General features: G+C 39.7%; 2 protein-coding genes across 3 annotated transcripts in view; both read right to left on the bottom strand.

The window, feature by feature from the left end:
• Positions 1-1,906: 1,906 nt before the first annotated feature.
• LOC122356107 lies at positions 1,907-6,223 on the bottom strand. 2 transcript variants are annotated; one of them, XM_043254571.1, is made up of 11 exons: positions 5,894-6,223; positions 5,174-5,333; positions 4,891-5,091; positions 4,531-4,804; positions 4,244-4,421; positions 4,045-4,121; positions 3,776-3,956; positions 3,445-3,693; positions 3,118-3,289; positions 2,978-3,042; positions 1,907-2,825 (listed from the first exon to the last, which is right to left on the bottom strand). In XM_043254571.1, exons 3-11 carry the CDS (start codon positions 4,893-4,895, stop codon positions 2,713-2,715), a joined length of 1,314 nt encoding a protein of 437 aa, XP_043110506.1. In that variant the 5' UTR covers positions 4,896-5,091; positions 5,174-5,333; positions 5,894-6,223; the 3' UTR covers positions 1,907-2,712. The 2 variants fall into 2 exon arrangements, with proteins under 2 accessions (XP_043110506.1, XP_043110508.1); XM_043254573.1 differs by lacking the exons at positions 1,907-2,825; positions 2,978-3,042 and having other exon boundaries at positions 3,150-3,289; positions 3,428-3,693.
• Positions 6,224-6,551: 328 nt separating this feature from the next.
• Positions 6,552-16,929, bottom strand: part of mcu (mitochondrial calcium uniporter) — a 59,487-nt gene continuing 49,109 nt past the window's right edge. The window contains exons 5-10 of the mRNA XM_043255106.1: positions 15,024-15,194; positions 13,776-13,880; positions 13,525-13,685; positions 11,001-11,204; positions 10,750-10,866; positions 6,552-10,510 (exon numbers count right to left, since the gene is read on the bottom strand). Of these exons, the coding sequence (XP_043111041.1) occupies positions 10,430-10,510; positions 10,750-10,866; positions 11,001-11,204; positions 13,525-13,685; positions 13,776-13,880; positions 15,024-15,194 (839 nt within the window). The 3' untranslated portion in view covers positions 6,552-10,429. The remainder of the gene's footprint in view (positions 10,511-10,749; positions 10,867-11,000; positions 11,205-13,524; positions 13,686-13,775; positions 13,881-15,023; positions 15,195-16,929) is intronic.

Here is a 16,929-nt window from a genome sequence, read left to right as displayed (position 1 = left end):
TTAAAGAATTTGGCTGCAGTTGACGTATTCTTCCTGTTAAGCCACTCATGAGCTACAGGGCTAAGGAGAAGAACTGGACTGTTGCCCAGTGGTCCAAAGTCCTCTTTTCAGATAAGAGCAAGTTTTGTATTTCATTTGGAAACCAAGGTCCTAGAGTCTGGAGCAGAGGTCAAGAGGCTTTGCAAGCCTTACACTTGACAGATACAAGTGGCCAGAGGGATTTTGAGCCATTGTCCTTGCAGAATAGTGGCCAGGGCACTGTGATGCTGGTGGAGGAAAATGTTTCCTGACTTGCTCCTCACAAACACCCCAAAATGACTATAATATTTAGATTGGGTGACCATGCAGGCCATGGGAGTTGTTCAACTTCATTTTCATGTTCATCAAACCTCTATGTATTGGTGCATTATCCTGATACGCAACACTGCCTTTGGGATGCAATGTTTGAACCATTGTGTGCGCACGGTTCGGTAGTCCTTGGCAGTGACATGACCATCTAGCACAAGAATTGGGCCTAGGGATTGCCATGATATCGCAGCCCAAATCATCACCGATCCACCCATATGCTTCACTCTGGGCATGCTACAGTCTAGGTTGTACACATCTTTAGGGCTTCTCCACACCGTAACTCTCCTGGATGTGGGAAAGACTGTGATTTGTGAAATATGTATTCTCTGATGAGTCCACTTTGTCCAGAGCCCAAGATTTTTGCTGCTGGTACCACTGAAACCGACATTTGGCATTGGCACGAATGACCAAGCCTGGTCATGTATATTGATCCTGTGGAGCTCCTCACAGACAGTTTTGGTGGTAACAGTAGAGTTGAGGGGCACATTTAATTCTGCAATGAGTTGGGCAGCTGTGGTTTTGTTTTTTTGGATACAGTTAGCAGCTGGACATCCCTTTCAGACAGCCTCCTCTTGTGTCCACAGTGGTTTGTCCGTCTTGGTGGTATGCTGACATCAGCCTAGATAAATTACTTGCTGTTTGGGTCACCCCCAAGACGTGCACCAACAATTTGTTCTCTTTTGAACTCCGATGTCACCCTTGTTCTGTGTTGTTCAATGTTCTGTGCATTACCCTATTTTAGGAGAGAGAATATAATTTTAATAACCCAAGGTTATTGAAACATTAACCTGAACCCGACCCCAAGTTTTTCATGGCACTCGTTTACCAAAAATTATCAGAGGACTTCATGCTTTCTTCTGCTGACTAGCTTTTTAAAGATTCTGATTTAACTTTCCTGCAGGATTTGGCACATCCACGCTACCAAAAGTTGATTTACATGACCATAGTGCTTTACTGGACAGCAAACTCACCAGACCTGAAACCCAGAGAGAATCTATGGGGTATTGAGAAAATGAGACAGGACCAAAAAATGCAGACGAGCTGAAGGCCACTGTCAAAGGAGCCTGGGCTTCCATACTAAATCAGAAGTGCCACAAAATTTGTATTTTTTCTTTGGTGTTATGAAGAACTCTAATTTGTTGAGAAAATGAATTTGTGGGTTTTTGTTAAATGTGAGCCAAAATCACCACAATTAAAATTATTTAATACACGAGTTTCACCATTTGAATTGAATTACTGAAATAAACTTCTCAATGAAATACAAATTCACCTGTTCTCTTCAGCAGATTTGGTGTAAATGTTTTTTTTTTTTTTTTTTTTTCTCTTCCTCATTTGTGATGCTCAATCTTTTGGTGAACACCAGAACTATGGTTTTCTTCATTGTGATGACAGTGTTGGGGGCATTGCATCACAGACGGGTATCTCCTGTAGTGAGAATGAATTCTATTGCTAAAAACTACAAATGTAACAATCCACCAAGTTTCCACAGCTGCTCAAACCGCACACCATCTGTAGCTAAAGAATTAACCTTACAAAAATGACACAAATACAGTCCACCCCACGTTCTTACAGACATTTATTAATTCAAAAGCATATATTCCTTACAGCTAACATTGGAATGATACAAATAAAGCACTTAGTATTGTTAAAAAAAACATCTAAGTTAGCACAGCTTTACCTAGTAAAGTGAGCAAGTAACATTAAAATAATTCATACAAAATGGTAAAGAAAACAGTATGTGGTTTAACGTATCATACCTAAGTCTCTACCTCTCTGAGATATTCTTATGGAAACCTAAACCTGGCTTTAATAATAGGCCCAACAGTGAATAGTGTTCAAGATTTAAAGCTCAGTGGTGGGCCTTTTTTGCTGGCCTAAACATTTTCAGAATCACTCATTTTTAAATATTTTTCCATGAATGAACTCAGTTTACTTGCACTTATATGGTATATGTTTTCTTTGAGTTTTCCTCTTTCATTGATCATTTGATAGATCTTGCCGTGTAAATGTGTTTTAATTCTTCATATTGGTTCACATTTTTGATAGTGAATTGCACTGACTCTCGAGAAATTATCACAATTTTACGGCTCGTGATTGGCTACTCATTACTGATGTCACACTTTCATGTGAACGTGCTCCATTAACTCAATCAAGCCCGAGTTGACAAAAGTCGACCGGCTTCATGGTACCATCAAACCCAGACTGGAGTGGTTTGGTCAACTCAAAACTAATCCTGTAACCTTGAGTTTGTTCAGCCACTATCATAGCACAGGCCCCCAGCTGGATATTATTTTGGCTTCTGACCCCCCTCTTTTATTTAAATCTGAAAACATGATGGGTGATTGCTTCCTCATTTGTGGTCTGTCAAATTCTGCACAAAGGAATGGGAATAGGGATTGCCTTCATTTCATCCACAAATGAAGACGGGTCCATAATGACTTCATCAAAGATGAGCTTTAGTAGCTCGTCAACATAATCTGTAAAGAAATAAAAAGAATTACCAACTGGGTTGCCAGGTTTTCCCACAACAAAACTTGCCCAATGGTTTTCAGCTCAATCAGGTCTGTTTTTAATGCCCATGCTATGCATTCCACTTTTTTGGAAAACACTATTTTGTACACCACCTTACCTGTTGACTTTGTCACTTGTCCTCTGCTTGCGTTTTCGTTATGATGAAGAACAGCAAGGTACAGTCTACAAAAAGAAAAAAAAAAAATGAGATGACAGCTGCACAGTACCTTTTTATGAATTTCTTTGAAGCTCTATTACCTGCACAACATCCCCATGAAAGAGAAAACTACATTTTTAGGTGCAATGCGTAAAATCAGGCTGTGGAAAGCCTCCCAGGAAGATGTCTGAAAATCATGGCTGAGCTTCTCCACATCCTTGAGGACCCTCTTGTTGCACAGTGCTCTCTCAATTTTGTGGATAGCCAGCGACCCTGCATTATTACAAACTATTGTCAGTAACAGCGAAACTTGCTTTTCATTAAAGTAACTCACCAATTTAGTCCATAAATATAGTTCAACGTAATTTGAAAGACAACATTCTACTCCAAAAATGTTACACAGAGACAAACCTTTTTATGACAAGTACCTCGTTGAAACCATTTATTTGGGTCCTTTGATTCTTTAACTGGATGTTCACATTTGTGAAAGATGGGATTGTCGTGAGTGTGCACATTTTGGAGGTGGTTGACCAGTGAAGTCCACTTCGCCACCTTCTCCGGTCCTGATGTGGAGGAACTGGCGCACCAGTAAGCATGGTTTCTGATGCTACGCTGCCACTTCCTCAGCAGTCCACATTCCTTGTTTTTAGTCAGTTTTTGTAGTTTCTTAGACAAACCTGATATACACAAATGAATCAATAAGTTAAAAGGAAATGTAATGGTCACTTCTTGCCGTAAATTACATGGTTAGCATGCTACCTTTATCGAAGTGCCACACATCATAGAACTGGGTTATGTTGCGTTCTCTGAGATACTTCTGGATCTGTGGATGACGGTCAGTGACAATGTAGTCCACTTCTACACCGTTAGACTCTAGCAGATCCAGACATCTCTTTAGGCCTTCCTTCTCCATGTGGTAACTACCACCAACCTCATTGCTCTAGTTATACAGCAAAATATATATATATATTTTTTTAATGCAAAAAAATGATCTCTATCATATTCTCTATTCTATTAAGGTTACACACCTGAACAAGCTGGAGGTCCACAATAGTATTGCTATGCATGTCCATTACCGTGTAGCTTCCATATTTGGCTGAACGCCCTACGAAAAACAAAAAGATGGGAACGAAACTATGCTTCAGCGTGTGATGATATAATTTCTCACACATAAAAATCAGTCAACAAAATAACTCTCTACTTACTTCTGACTAAATTGTGTCTTACCTGGGGAGTCCGCACGCATATATCCAGCTACAGTAACCTTTCCTCGGTCTTGTAACTTCTGTATAATGTTTCGCTGTTCACTTTTCCACTTATGTACAATTGCTGGCTCCAAGAAATTCCTGCAATGTCTTTGGAATGTGTCATACTGGTAAACGTGTAACTTCATGGCCGTGCAAATCTATGAATGTGGAACAATTAAATATGTATTTATAAAAAATTAAACAACTTCGATGTTATTAAAAATATAAACTTACATTGTATTAGTTTATAATTTACTACAAGCCTACCTTTTGTACTTGGATGAATGATCCTCCAGTAAAGTAAGTCGCTGCTGATAAGAGGAGGTTTCCGATCGGTGTACTTCCAACTACGGGCTGGCTCTGCCATTTCCTGTTGTACATGCACTTGGGGCAAAGCTGGCTGAAAGCAACATAAGTGCCCATCCGGTGTAGCTCCACATCAGACTTTGATTTGCAAACGGGACAGGTGGAAAACAGCTCACGCAAACACGATTCAAAAACAATGTATTTTGCATCTCCATATGCGTGTCTTTTCCCAAACCTAATAAAACAAATCATTTGCATTGATAAAATTGCCTGGTAAGACTTCTTAGCTGAATACCGAACTTATAGATTTGTATTACGTACGACATTTCAGTTTCACGCGAAACGGTAGTCTCGTCTGGGTGAAAGGTCGAGTCATGTGGTTCTGTCTCAGATTTTATGTCTGACAACGACGCGACTCCTCTTCCAACTCCAGGTGAGGTCTTTTGGGAGGTCTGAAACCAGGAGTCTTTATACGTCTTGAGAACGGCGCATCATAGGAGGCTGATGTGGTTGCCTGTGAGCCTTAAGAAAGGAAAAAATTATTTTGATAATTTTTGGTAATACAAAGCTCTGTATGAAGCAATAACAGTTCTTAAATATATACCTGTACTCCGAATGTGTTTGTCTTTCAGTGTAGTGAAGGACAGTTGTGTGCCGACAGATTTTTTGGGCCAATCATCAGTTTGTGTCGTGACACAGACGGTTTGTGGACCGTCCGTCTGACAAGCCACATCGAAACGTGTAACTCCACTTGGAACGACCTGCTGTGAAATACGCCAAAAGAGAAAATGAACTTCTCAAAATTAAGATATCAATTTTTCTTATTATGTTTTCAAATGGGTCACTCTGTTAACCATTACAAAAACAAAGTTGAGGAAATTAGGAGGGCTGGAGCCCAAATAGTTTCCAGAGAAATAAGCCTGTGTCACGGTTGCTTGTCACTAGCTGTGTTTAAATAGAAAATAGTTCAGCTGGACAACGCTGACTACAATATATTGTGCTTTTTATCACTTACATTGTAGTGTAATAATAATAGTGCCCAATAAAGCCTCAGAGATGTTTTATGCTTGTGTTAGCAAACCTAGGCCACAGTTCGGTGGTAAACACACGAACAGCCATTTTATATGCGTTAGCCCTACGCAGAAATGCATCAATAAAGTACTACAGATTAACGAATTGATCTATTCTTTATCCTGACACCAAGTAATAACAATGACAAAAACTCTCTTTATCGTTGCGCGGAGCAAACAACACACACGCACTATACTAAGGTATACTGCGTGCTACGAAGAACACGAGAGCACATTTTTTTACTCATACTTACAGGTTGTGATTCGGAGGAGGAAAAAGCTGGTCGAAATACACTGGGTACCGATCCTTCCTTCAATAACAACCGGCTTGAGAAGCCCGCGTTGTACGCCTTCAGGTTGCTGAAGGAGTCGTCACCAAAATGACGGGAACACAGCACAAGGTTGGGGCTGTACTGCTGTGGTATCGTTCTAAATATGAACTTTAACCATTGACTCTTCACGGCATCGTCCTTCGGTAGCGAAAAGAATACAGATTTACCCTCACAATGCAGAGCGCAGCGTCTTCGAGACATGTTAGCGTCTACAGGAATCCGACCCTTACAGCGTTTGAGGGAGGGGTTCAAGTTTTCCCGGGTCTGCGCGCGCAACGAGTGGGCGGGCATACGTATGCTAATATGTCATTTTGACGTCAACGTTAAACGACTTGGGATTGGTTTTTTAAAAAAAGTTTCTTTTGAAAGCGAATAACTTTATACACGGCGCACTTTTAATTTTCAAATTTAGCAGGATTTTTTGTTACACACTACATGAACGGTAATATAGTTTATTTAATATAGAATAGACTCTGCTTTATAACTAAATGTTATTTTTTTGCCACAACACTACGTTGGAAAATGATGCATTAAAAATAATTTGAATTGACAATAAATAAATAAATAAAATCACTACCAGTTCCAAAACTGGATAAGTGTTTATTGATAATTGAATTACATTTCTCTTTTATACACATTTCATAAATGATACAGGATTTTACATTGTCATTTTTGAATTCTTCTAACATTACAGCATCCGATGCCAATGACAAAATGAACAAATGAAGAATATGAAAAAAAAAAATAATAATAATTCTGCATGACCCATTACCTTTTTTCCCCCCAATTTTTATTTTATTTTATTTTAAGTGCACATAAAGAAAACTTTAAAATAAAACGCGTAACTAATAGATAATCAGTGTGGGAGTATAATAAGGAGCTAAAAAAAAAAAAAAAAAAAAAGGCAAATGGATGGAGCGAGGGGTGCCCGAGAAGGTCAGGTCTTCCGTACTCTCTGTTCTCAGATCAGAAGAAAGGCAGCACTGCAGCGGTCGAGCAGCAGCATTGAGACTGAGAGAGCAAAGAGAGGCTAAAAACAAGACATGATGTAGAGGAGACCCTTGACCAATCAGAACCTTGCAGCTGCCAAAGTGTGTGCTTGCTGCTGGATCACGAAAAGCGAGGGATTTGGTGGAAAGAAAAAACAAAGACTGATGAACCAGGAGTCTGTTAATCTGCAATCAGCATTCATAATAATCTTTGCTTTTTTGATTCATTTATATATAATTTCCCCATGTAAACATACATTCATGCAACACCCGCTTTAGAATAGATTCAATATATTCGATACATTATTATTGTTTAAAAAACCCTGAAACGAACAGAAAACCCTACAAATAAACTAAAAGAAGTTCAACTTATCAGATAATGACCAGACCCAAGACCTCTTGTAGATGTTCAGCGGGTCGAGGGCCGTCAAGTGTACCGGGCATCTTGGAAAGTGAGACTGACTTTTTGCCCTGAAATAACTTTGGAGCGTGTTTGTAAAGGATGAATCTATGACTGTCCATCACGTAAGTGAGGAAGAATGGATGTCTTTATGCTTGTGATGCATCGGCTTATTTTGACTGCTATGGGCGAAAAATGAAGAGAAAATTCATGAAATCTGAGACGAGATGCTAACGCCTACTGCATATTGTCACAAGTGTGCACAGTGACCTTGATTCTGCCTTCAGTCAACATTCTTTATTGATCCTTTATAGACCGGACAGATTTTAAGGTTTAGGTTTATGATGATGAACATTAATATAAAGCTCGTTCGCTTTTGGGGGGATTAATGCTTCGGTTCAGCACTATGCCTCGATGTTGTTTCCAGTAGTAGATATACACCCAGCAGCTGATGGACACACAGTTTGAATTTCGTTTCATTTTATAATAGCGCGATAAACCCTGTTCAGATAAAAGAGAGAATCTCCTCTGAAAGCAGCTGGGTCAGACATAATGCAATTATCAGGCTGCTATCCTTAAAAAAAATTAAAATTAAAATCACCTACAGTTTGGATCTTGCTGTGTTCAATCACAAGGTGCACCACCACCGTTAAAGGGCATCATCTCAACACTTTTAGCCAGACATGCAAAATCCAAATTATTGATTATGATTGCAAAATATTATTATTTACCATAATGTCATTCCAGACCCGATGCTGTTTTTTTTCCCCAATGAACGCAAAACAGAAAATCTGAAGAATTTTCACAGTTCTTAGTTCTATTTCTTAAAACCTTAGTTTACGGTTACTCCGAAAAATTAAAGCTCCAAAAAGCAGTTTCCATAAATCAGAAGCTATATTCCAGGTCTGCTGAAGACATACAGTAGCTTTGAAATGTTTGCTCACCCTTACGTCATTCTAAACATAAACTAACAATCTTCCCAATTTCTCAACTTTGTGTTTGAATCAAAAAAATGTCAATCTGTTCCTTAACTTTTGTATGGCTTCAGGAGGCTGGGAATATAGAGTCATAAATATATGAACATTTTTTTTTAAAGAATAACGCCGTTTGTCAGTATGAATATCGTAAAGAAATGAGCCGCGAGAACATTCTACTAAAATTCTCCTTTCGAGTTTCACAGAAACAACTTTTTTGGAGGAACTCTTTCTGCAACGTTCCTTCTGTTAAGAGTTGTAGGCTGGAATCTCACCCTGTAATATTTAAACACACGGTAAGAATGGACACAAGCTGCTGCTAAGAGGATTCGAGTCCCTATGTGGCTCATTCACCTATAAAGAGACAAACATGAATATGGCTTAAAAAAAAAACGCTTAAAAATGGCGACCGCAGGCACAATCATAGACAGTCGGGCATAATCAGCAGACCTCTGCTACAGAACAACAGAGCTATTTCTCCACGGGGGTTTGAGTGTGTAGAAACCCAAAACAGACAACAGGATTATGGGTCACGATAATGGCCCAAAAACCAATTTCGAGACTTGTCTTGATATAATCGTTTTGTTAGAGAGCAACAAGAGTCAAGTGAATTTCACATCCATTATAGATAGTCTGATTGCCCATCTTTGTGGAAAACATTATGTATATATAACTGAGCTGAAACTGAAAATGCATGGCAAAACTGATGAAAACGATGTCTGCGATCAAGCTCAATCCAGCTAGAATCATTGCTAAGGCCTGTCGGCTAAAGATAGCACATATAGACAAAGGATGCGACGCTCTCTCTCTATAGCATGCCACAAAGTGTGCAAAACACACGCTAATTCTAGATCTAATATATTACACGTTCTCTGCATGTTCCAGAAGACTTGGCATACGAGGCAGATATATGCAGCTAAAAACGCCACATGGATGATGGGAAAATCGATCGCGCCCGGAACCTTTTTCCAGAAGAAATTAAATAAAAATCGCATTTTACACAGTGACCTGCCTTAAAGACCGTTCGACGGGTCATTTTCTGATAAACAGGTGTTTCGTAACAAGCACGCTGCAGCAGATGCTGTGAGGCACTGTGGGAAAATGTCATTTGATGATGTTCGAAAGAGGATTCATAGAGAAGAGAGAAGACCTTTAAAGAGGATCCATCTGCCAAGCAACTGCGTGTACGTGCGTCTCTCGTCAACATGTAAACCTATTTCTGAAGAAGCTATCCGAGCTTTGTTTGACGATGGGGTTCTCAGAAAATAAAATATCAGAGCATCTGCAGATATGTAATGTCTGGCGGCATGGTTAAAAACAAATTGATTCATGAAAAGAAGAGAAGTTTCTACTTATTTCTCTCTCTTTTTTTTTTTTTTTTTTTTTCTCGGCATCATAAACATAATATGGCTTTTAAAATAAAAAGTGCCAAAATCCTTTCATTCTTTTTCTTTTTTTTTGGAATAATAGAACACACAGTGATATTTTAGCTCTTCAGCTCTTAACAGGTCCGTAAGGAAGCGAGAAAAGAAATCAAAAAGGTTTCGCTTAGGCCGTTACGTACAGGCGTTTCAGCCACAAGAGGACTGGCTCCGATGGTAAACGGATCTTTTCCGAGACGGAAAAGAGCACTACATCCCGAAATCTCTTCTGCAAAGTGTCAGAGTTAGGGATAGCAGCAGTACTCCAATGTGGAAAAAAAACTGTTCAACCCAAGGGCAGATGGTTTTTAGATTTCAGAGTCTGTTTCCCATGCAAGACGTGGGGTCGTTACTGGTTCAATCCCAATGTCTCAGCTTCCTGTCTGAAGTGGCTGGTCCTGCTGCAGTAAGAGAGCATCTGTCTTCGCCGTCCGTTAAGGGATGTGGTTTTGTCGTTTCTCTTCTCCTCTGCATAGACTTGCCAAATTAAAAAGAAACGATATATAAAGGATAATAAAACTCTGAAGCTTGCTGTGGATATGGTTTTTCATTGAGGTCGTAGAGAAAACTCAAAAGGATAAAAAGAGACAGAAAACAAAACGCAAAAAGGCAGAAGAGAACGAAGAGAGAGAGAGAGAGAGAGAGAGAGAGGCAGAAAGGGCTTCAGGTTCTCATCAGTCCTTGCTGGCATTGATTTGCTGGACAGGGAGGTTCAACTGCAGCGGGTCTCGAAGAGGCTTTAGATCCAACTCGGCCTGAAACGAGGAAAGAGAGTAAACACGAATGAATTCGGTTAAAGGAAATGACCACCAACAAAAATGGAGATGTTGGAGAGAATGTCTGTGCGGTTCCTTTCTTCAAATCAGACAGTAATCACAGACAGCCTAACAAAACCGTACATATTCTTTACTGCATTAAACTGTAATAGTGTCTTCTGTTGCTTTAAGAGAATGAAAAGGTGTGACTCGTAATGTTTGTGTGGAAGCTAGCTTACCTCAGCAATCTCATCCTTCAGTTGGTTGTACTTCTCAATGTCAAAGCGTGTTCTCTTCGCTCCCTTATGAAAGAACAGCAGATACTGTCTGTCCCTGGCGTCTGGGTAAATATATTCCTGTGTGAGAGAACAACAGCAGAGAGGTCAGACGGATCTCCTCCCCCGTGGCACCTGTGTATTCACAGGGACCTTCTGAAACTCCTCTAATCTTCCGGAGCACATTGTGAGGATAAAGAGCTGGAGCTGCTCACCTGACGTGTCAGCACGAAATAAGCATACATGGCCATGGCTGTACCATAGGTGATAAAATACGTGACGGGCTCCATGATATCCCATGAGTACTCCCACCAGGTCAGCCGGGCCAGAATGCCAAACTGTGTGGCCATGTATGCCATCCCACCCCACAGTACCAATGTAGTTCTGCGCTCTGCTTTCTTACTCAGCTCCTTCTTGACCTGAGGAAGCGAGATTAGAAAAGATATTGCAAACGTTCAAAAAGATTAATTTACGATGACACTGGTGGCTGTCGACACAACACTTTGATATGTTGACAAGTTATTGACAAGAATTTCTGCCTACATGCTAATATTAACAATGATTTTTACATTTAAGGGGTGACATTTTACATTAAGGTCCCTTAAATTAATGCATTAACTAACAATGGGCAATATATTTGCTGAAGTATTTACTAATTTTATATATATATATATATATATATATATATATATATATATCAGCAATCTCATCCTTCAGTTGGTTGTACTTCTCAATGTCAAAGCGTGTTCTCTTTCGCTTTCCTTATGAAAGAACAGCAGATACTGTCTGTCCCTAATTGCGCTCTGGGTAAATATATTCCTGTGTGAGAGAACAACAGCAGAGAGGTCAGACGGATTTCCTCCACGTGGCACCTGTGTATTCACAGGGACCTTCTTTAGAAATTCCTACAGTCTAGGCTAACAATCTTCCGGAGCACACTGTGAGGATAAAGAGCTGGAGCTGCTCACCTGACGTCATCAACGAGGTAAAGAAACATACATGGCCATGGCTGTACCATAGGTGATAAAATGAACGTGACGGGCTCCATGATATCCCATGAGTACTCCCACCAGGTCAGCCGGGCCAGAATGCCAAAACTAAGTGGAACATGTATGCCATCCCACCCCACAGTACCAATGTAGTTCTGCGCATCTGCTTTCTTACTCAGCTCATCAGGGCCTCTTGACCTTGAGGAAGATGAACTCCCAACTATATCAGATTAGAAAAGATATTGCAAACGTTCAAAACAGATTAATTTCAGATGACACTGGTGGCTGTCGACACAACACTTTGATATGTTGACAAGTTATTGACAAGAATTTCTGCCTACATGCTAATATTAACAATGATTTTTACATTTAAGCGTGACATTTTACATTAAGGTCCCAGTTAAATTAATGCATTAACTAACAATGGGCAATATATTTGCTTTGAAGTATTTACTAATTTTTTATATATATATATATATATATATATATATATATATATATATATATATATGATACATTTATATATTTAAAATATTTATAATATCAATAAATGAATACAAATACAAATACAAATATATATTTTTTTTTTTTTTTTTTTTATAGTCCGTTTAAAAGTCAGCGAGGTTTTCAGTTCCTTCAAAGAAGCTATTGTTAGATTTACTAGTTCAGTTCTCCTTTTCTAGTTTCTAACGCTAAAGAACATACAACTCCCAAAAGCAAGGCTCATTTACTTTAACAAAACTTTGCAATTATAAAATTAGCAGTATTCAGACAACTCTCGGTGTATAAAAACCCTCTCTTCTACACACTCAATACACTGTGCAATTAGACTCTTGGCTAATTACCAGTTATCGTTATGATCAGATAAAGCGTGTTAGTACCACTGTAAATGTTTCATTTGCCGTCTATGATTTTCCCACAATTCTGTGTGCGCGGGTTCGGTGGTTGGTGGAACTAATAAGAAAATTAAGGAAATTAGTTTTTTTCCAGTTTATAATTCTATTTACACTGAAATGCCTTCAAATATAGTTTTGCATACGTTTTTTCAGATGTTAAGTAATCACAAAAGTTAGAGTCTAAGTTAGAGTCAACCTCAGAACCAGTGTGGTAGTTCCCAATTCAACATATAATATACACAATTTGTATTTTCATAACAAACATCGCATCACACTGTTTAAATAACAGTGAGCTTGACTTAATAATAACTTAAGTAACTTGAGCTGATATGACGTATGTCAGAAATAGGACTGGAATTGAACGAAGTGGATGTATTCTTGGTCAATGTAGCTATTCTGCCGGATGCCATACTTCCATTGGCCACAGCTTTTGAAAATCTCATCACAAATTACACGCTGGTTGATGCACTATACTGTAAATTTACATAATGGCAAAAACCGTGTACACAAACTCCAACAGTTCGTAATGCACCATATTGCGAACAAGATTATTTACCAGTGCAGGCATCAAACTCACTTAAAACGCAGACAATTGCTGTTTTCCACAGATCATTTTTCATTATATCTCTGCATGTGGGCAGAGACGAATCATCAAGAGCGGCGAAACAGCTCACAGTAACATTAACTTCTCCATTTTCTTTGACAGAAGATGAATTATGAGAGCTCCACTGCCTTTCCTTCAGCTGCCGCATCACATTGCTCCTTCAAGTTAGGTCTTTTCTGAACTGAAGCATTGCTGGACACCTCTCAGTTTGAGTGGTCTTTGGTTTTTTTGGTTAACCCAAACAGCTCACCTTCTCCAAAGGCTGGAGCTGAGAGTTGAGGTCCTCCAGGCGTCCAATCAGCTCTCTCTCTTTGGTGAGCTGATGCTCCTCTATGCGCAGGGTGGTGTAGAGCTGCTGCACCAAGAACTTGACGTCGTTCAGTCGCTCCACTTCCTCGTGCGGTAGCAGATCTGCAACGGACGCCAACGGAATATCAAAAACTCCACCGCCTCTGCAAAGTCTCGCACATAATGACCCACAATGCAACAGGGCACACTCACCTCTCCTGGGTGGCTGCACCAGGTACGTTGTGTCATTAATGACTAGCTTAAAGCTGTCCATGAGTAAAATGTCAATTCCTGTCGAGGACGCTATTCTTGATCCATCTGCAGAGAGAGGAGGAGGGACATTAGAGGAACGCAATCCTCTCACTGAAATGGTTACGTGATACGAGAGCCGATATCAATGCTCATCACAAAGGTTTCCCGCTCTGCCTTAGTACGCTCATCAGGAAAAAAAAAGCATTTTCCAATCTGAGGTGAAACAGAGAGAGGTAAAGACAGCGGATAACCTCTCTCAACTCATCTCGCAGGCGAGAGAAAGCTCAAGTGCCTCTCACGCGGGAATAATTGAGCTTGAAACAGAGCGGATACGCCGTTTGCACAGAGTACAAATGATTCTTGCTCCTCAATTAGATGAGAAGATGTACTATCAATTAAACATGTCAGAGAAAGCCACACGTTCATCTGCGATTTGGGATTAAGCTACAAAATAATAAGCTAATAACTTAAATTTGAATTTAATTTAAATTCCCTAGAGCTGAGAACAACAAAGCTAAACTGACTTTTCTTAAAGGGAAAGTTGTATACTACCGTTGAGGCTTATTTACGGGTTTACGGAGTGAATGCGCATTAAATTGATCTGACAGTATTTAACAGTATTTAAAATACTGCAAAATGTTCCAAATGTAATTAAAAATCATTTCTACAACTATTAAGCAGCACAACCATTTTCAACAATGAATGTCTGTTCAAATTAGCATATTAGAATGATTTCTAAAGAATCATGTGCCTGCGGTAATACATAATAAATTACATTTATTATTATTTTTTATTTTTTTTTATTTTTTTTCACTAAATACTATTTTACATTTACATTAGACACAATATCAAGATTGATTTTCCATATAAGTGGATGGTGATTCAAACAGCCAAGAAAAAAATTAAGTAAATAAAATCATACTACATACATGCATGTATTTTACTACTGCACTATACTTCTTAAGTCATATGGAACAGAAATGATTACAGCACCAGCAACACGTACTAACATTTTATGGGGCTTTTTGCACGAGTCCACTTGAACTTTCAGTCATTCATGGAGAAAAGAACGGCATGGGTTATGTAATTGACAAAACTGTCATGTAAACGCCATAAATATTTGGGAACGCTTCAGCGAAAGGTTAAACCAAAACTTGACAGTGATCTAGATTTGGCTTTATATTTCAGAGAACTGGAGTTGTGCTCTACCTGCAGAGTAGATGGCGACTCTATCGATGCCCCTGTCCTCCGCCTGCAGCTGCTGAAGGAAAACCCCCACTGTGTCGCTCAAGGGTTTGAGGGTGAACTGGCAGCGCTCTCGTCGGGATGGCAGACGTACGGAGATCACCGGCAAGCCGTTCTGATACACCACTGTAACGTCTGCAGACAAATAAATAGCCATCAGATGTACGGTAACCAAATTAGACAAGCATTTTAGTGTAGTCACTTAGCTCACTAGCAATTCATTCTGCCTTCAAAAGAATAGCAAGAAAGATTCTCATTAAAACATTTAAGCGGCAAAATAATGATCGTGTCTGCTGGGAGTTTGTATATGCGTGTAAGAGACTTACAGTGGTGGCCAAAATAATTAGAACACTAGTGCTTCAAACAGCTAAAATTTTTGAGAGGGTCGTTTCTAATTTTTTACTACAGTGTGTCTCTAGGAAATATCAGGCTATGTTTCCAGACATTCCAGACAGTTTTTGTAATAATCTAGTGAGGTTTTTGTTTGCTCCACACAGAGATCTGATCATTCAGTCTGTCTGGAACGACATGAAGAAACAGAACAAAACTGAGGCAGACTAAATCTAGAAGAACTGTGCCAACATCTCCAAGAAGCTTCAAGAGACATACCTGCAAAGCTACAGCACTGTTTAAAGTTTTCTTTATTAATTAAATGAAATCGACATCTGGTGTGACGATCTTTGCATTTAAAGCAGCTTTTGCCCTCGATGCCCTTGAGCAGTTTTTCAGGTAGCTTTGCAGGTAGGTCTTTTGAAGCGTCTTGGAGACGTTGACACTCTTCCTCTGGCCTCAGTTTGTTCTGTTTCTTCATGTCACTCCAGACAAATTGCTGTAGCGTATGTGGACAGTGAATGGGTAGATTGCCAGCGGGGGGCAGTATTGTAATGACAGTACGCTGGACCCATTGTTGAAGGAAGGAAGAATTCATCACACTTCTGCTGCATTAGACTCGTCAATGCTCTCTTTGAGCGAACAACAGACCGGCCACTGTGCGGTCGGTGGACGTCCCTGTACGTCCCAGTTTATTGCATATCCTGGTGCTTCCAGCTGTCCCGTAGATGGTACAGCTCTGGTCCAGAACTCTTCATTTGCTGTATACGCCAAGAGACTCGCAGCGTCCCATTTATAAACTGCCTCATTACTGCAGTCGTTATGTTTAATGAGTCTGAGGGGGGCCGTGATGCTCTGCAGTGATGTCTGGATGATAAAGACTGGAGTCGTTCCAAAGTGTCACACAGACCCACTGCATTCACCCACATTTCCAGTGACTTTAAAGCTGAAAGATGATAACTCCAACTATGCTCTTATGAGTTTTAAAAGCCTGCTTTAAAATCCAAAGCATCAAGAGCTACTTTTGATGTAACGCTCATAGATGTAAATACATAACGAATGAACTTCAGAAGCGGTTCATTCAAACATATGCTATTACCACGTGAAATCATTTACTTTCCCCAGTCCGTGTCAAACGAAAGTGTGACGTGATATCCATACGAACCGAATATCAGCTTAACACACATGGCATCAGCGCATCAGCTTCAGTGATTATAATGGGAGCAATTTAAGTTTGTTTTGCATCAGTTACTCCAAAACGAGTTTCTGGTTTAAGAACAGCAGGTTAAAAGAGCCGGCGCAGAGCCACGTAGGAGCAAGCAGCGTATCCCAGATCAGACGCTGTGACAAAGAGTATTCGTCATTGCCATACGCAGGGGGGTAGTTTCATTAGAGCTCTTAGGTTTGCTACTAGGGAGCTGCACTGGGAGTCACTTATTTTATCATTTCATTTGATAAAACTATCGATATACATTGACACCCGTGTCCTCTCCACAAGCTGCGAATAAAGTCTGGTTTAAGATATTATGATAAATATATA

Source organism: Puntigrus tetrazona, chromosome 13, assembly GCF_018831695.1.
Source record: "Puntigrus tetrazona isolate hp1 chromosome 13, ASM1883169v1, whole genome shotgun sequence".
NCBI classification, from domain to species: Eukaryota; Metazoa; Chordata; class Actinopteri; order Cypriniformes; family Cyprinidae; genus Puntigrus; species Puntigrus tetrazona.
The sequence above is the reverse complement of the archived record's forward strand: the minus strand, read 5'-3'. Positions and strand labels throughout refer to the sequence as shown.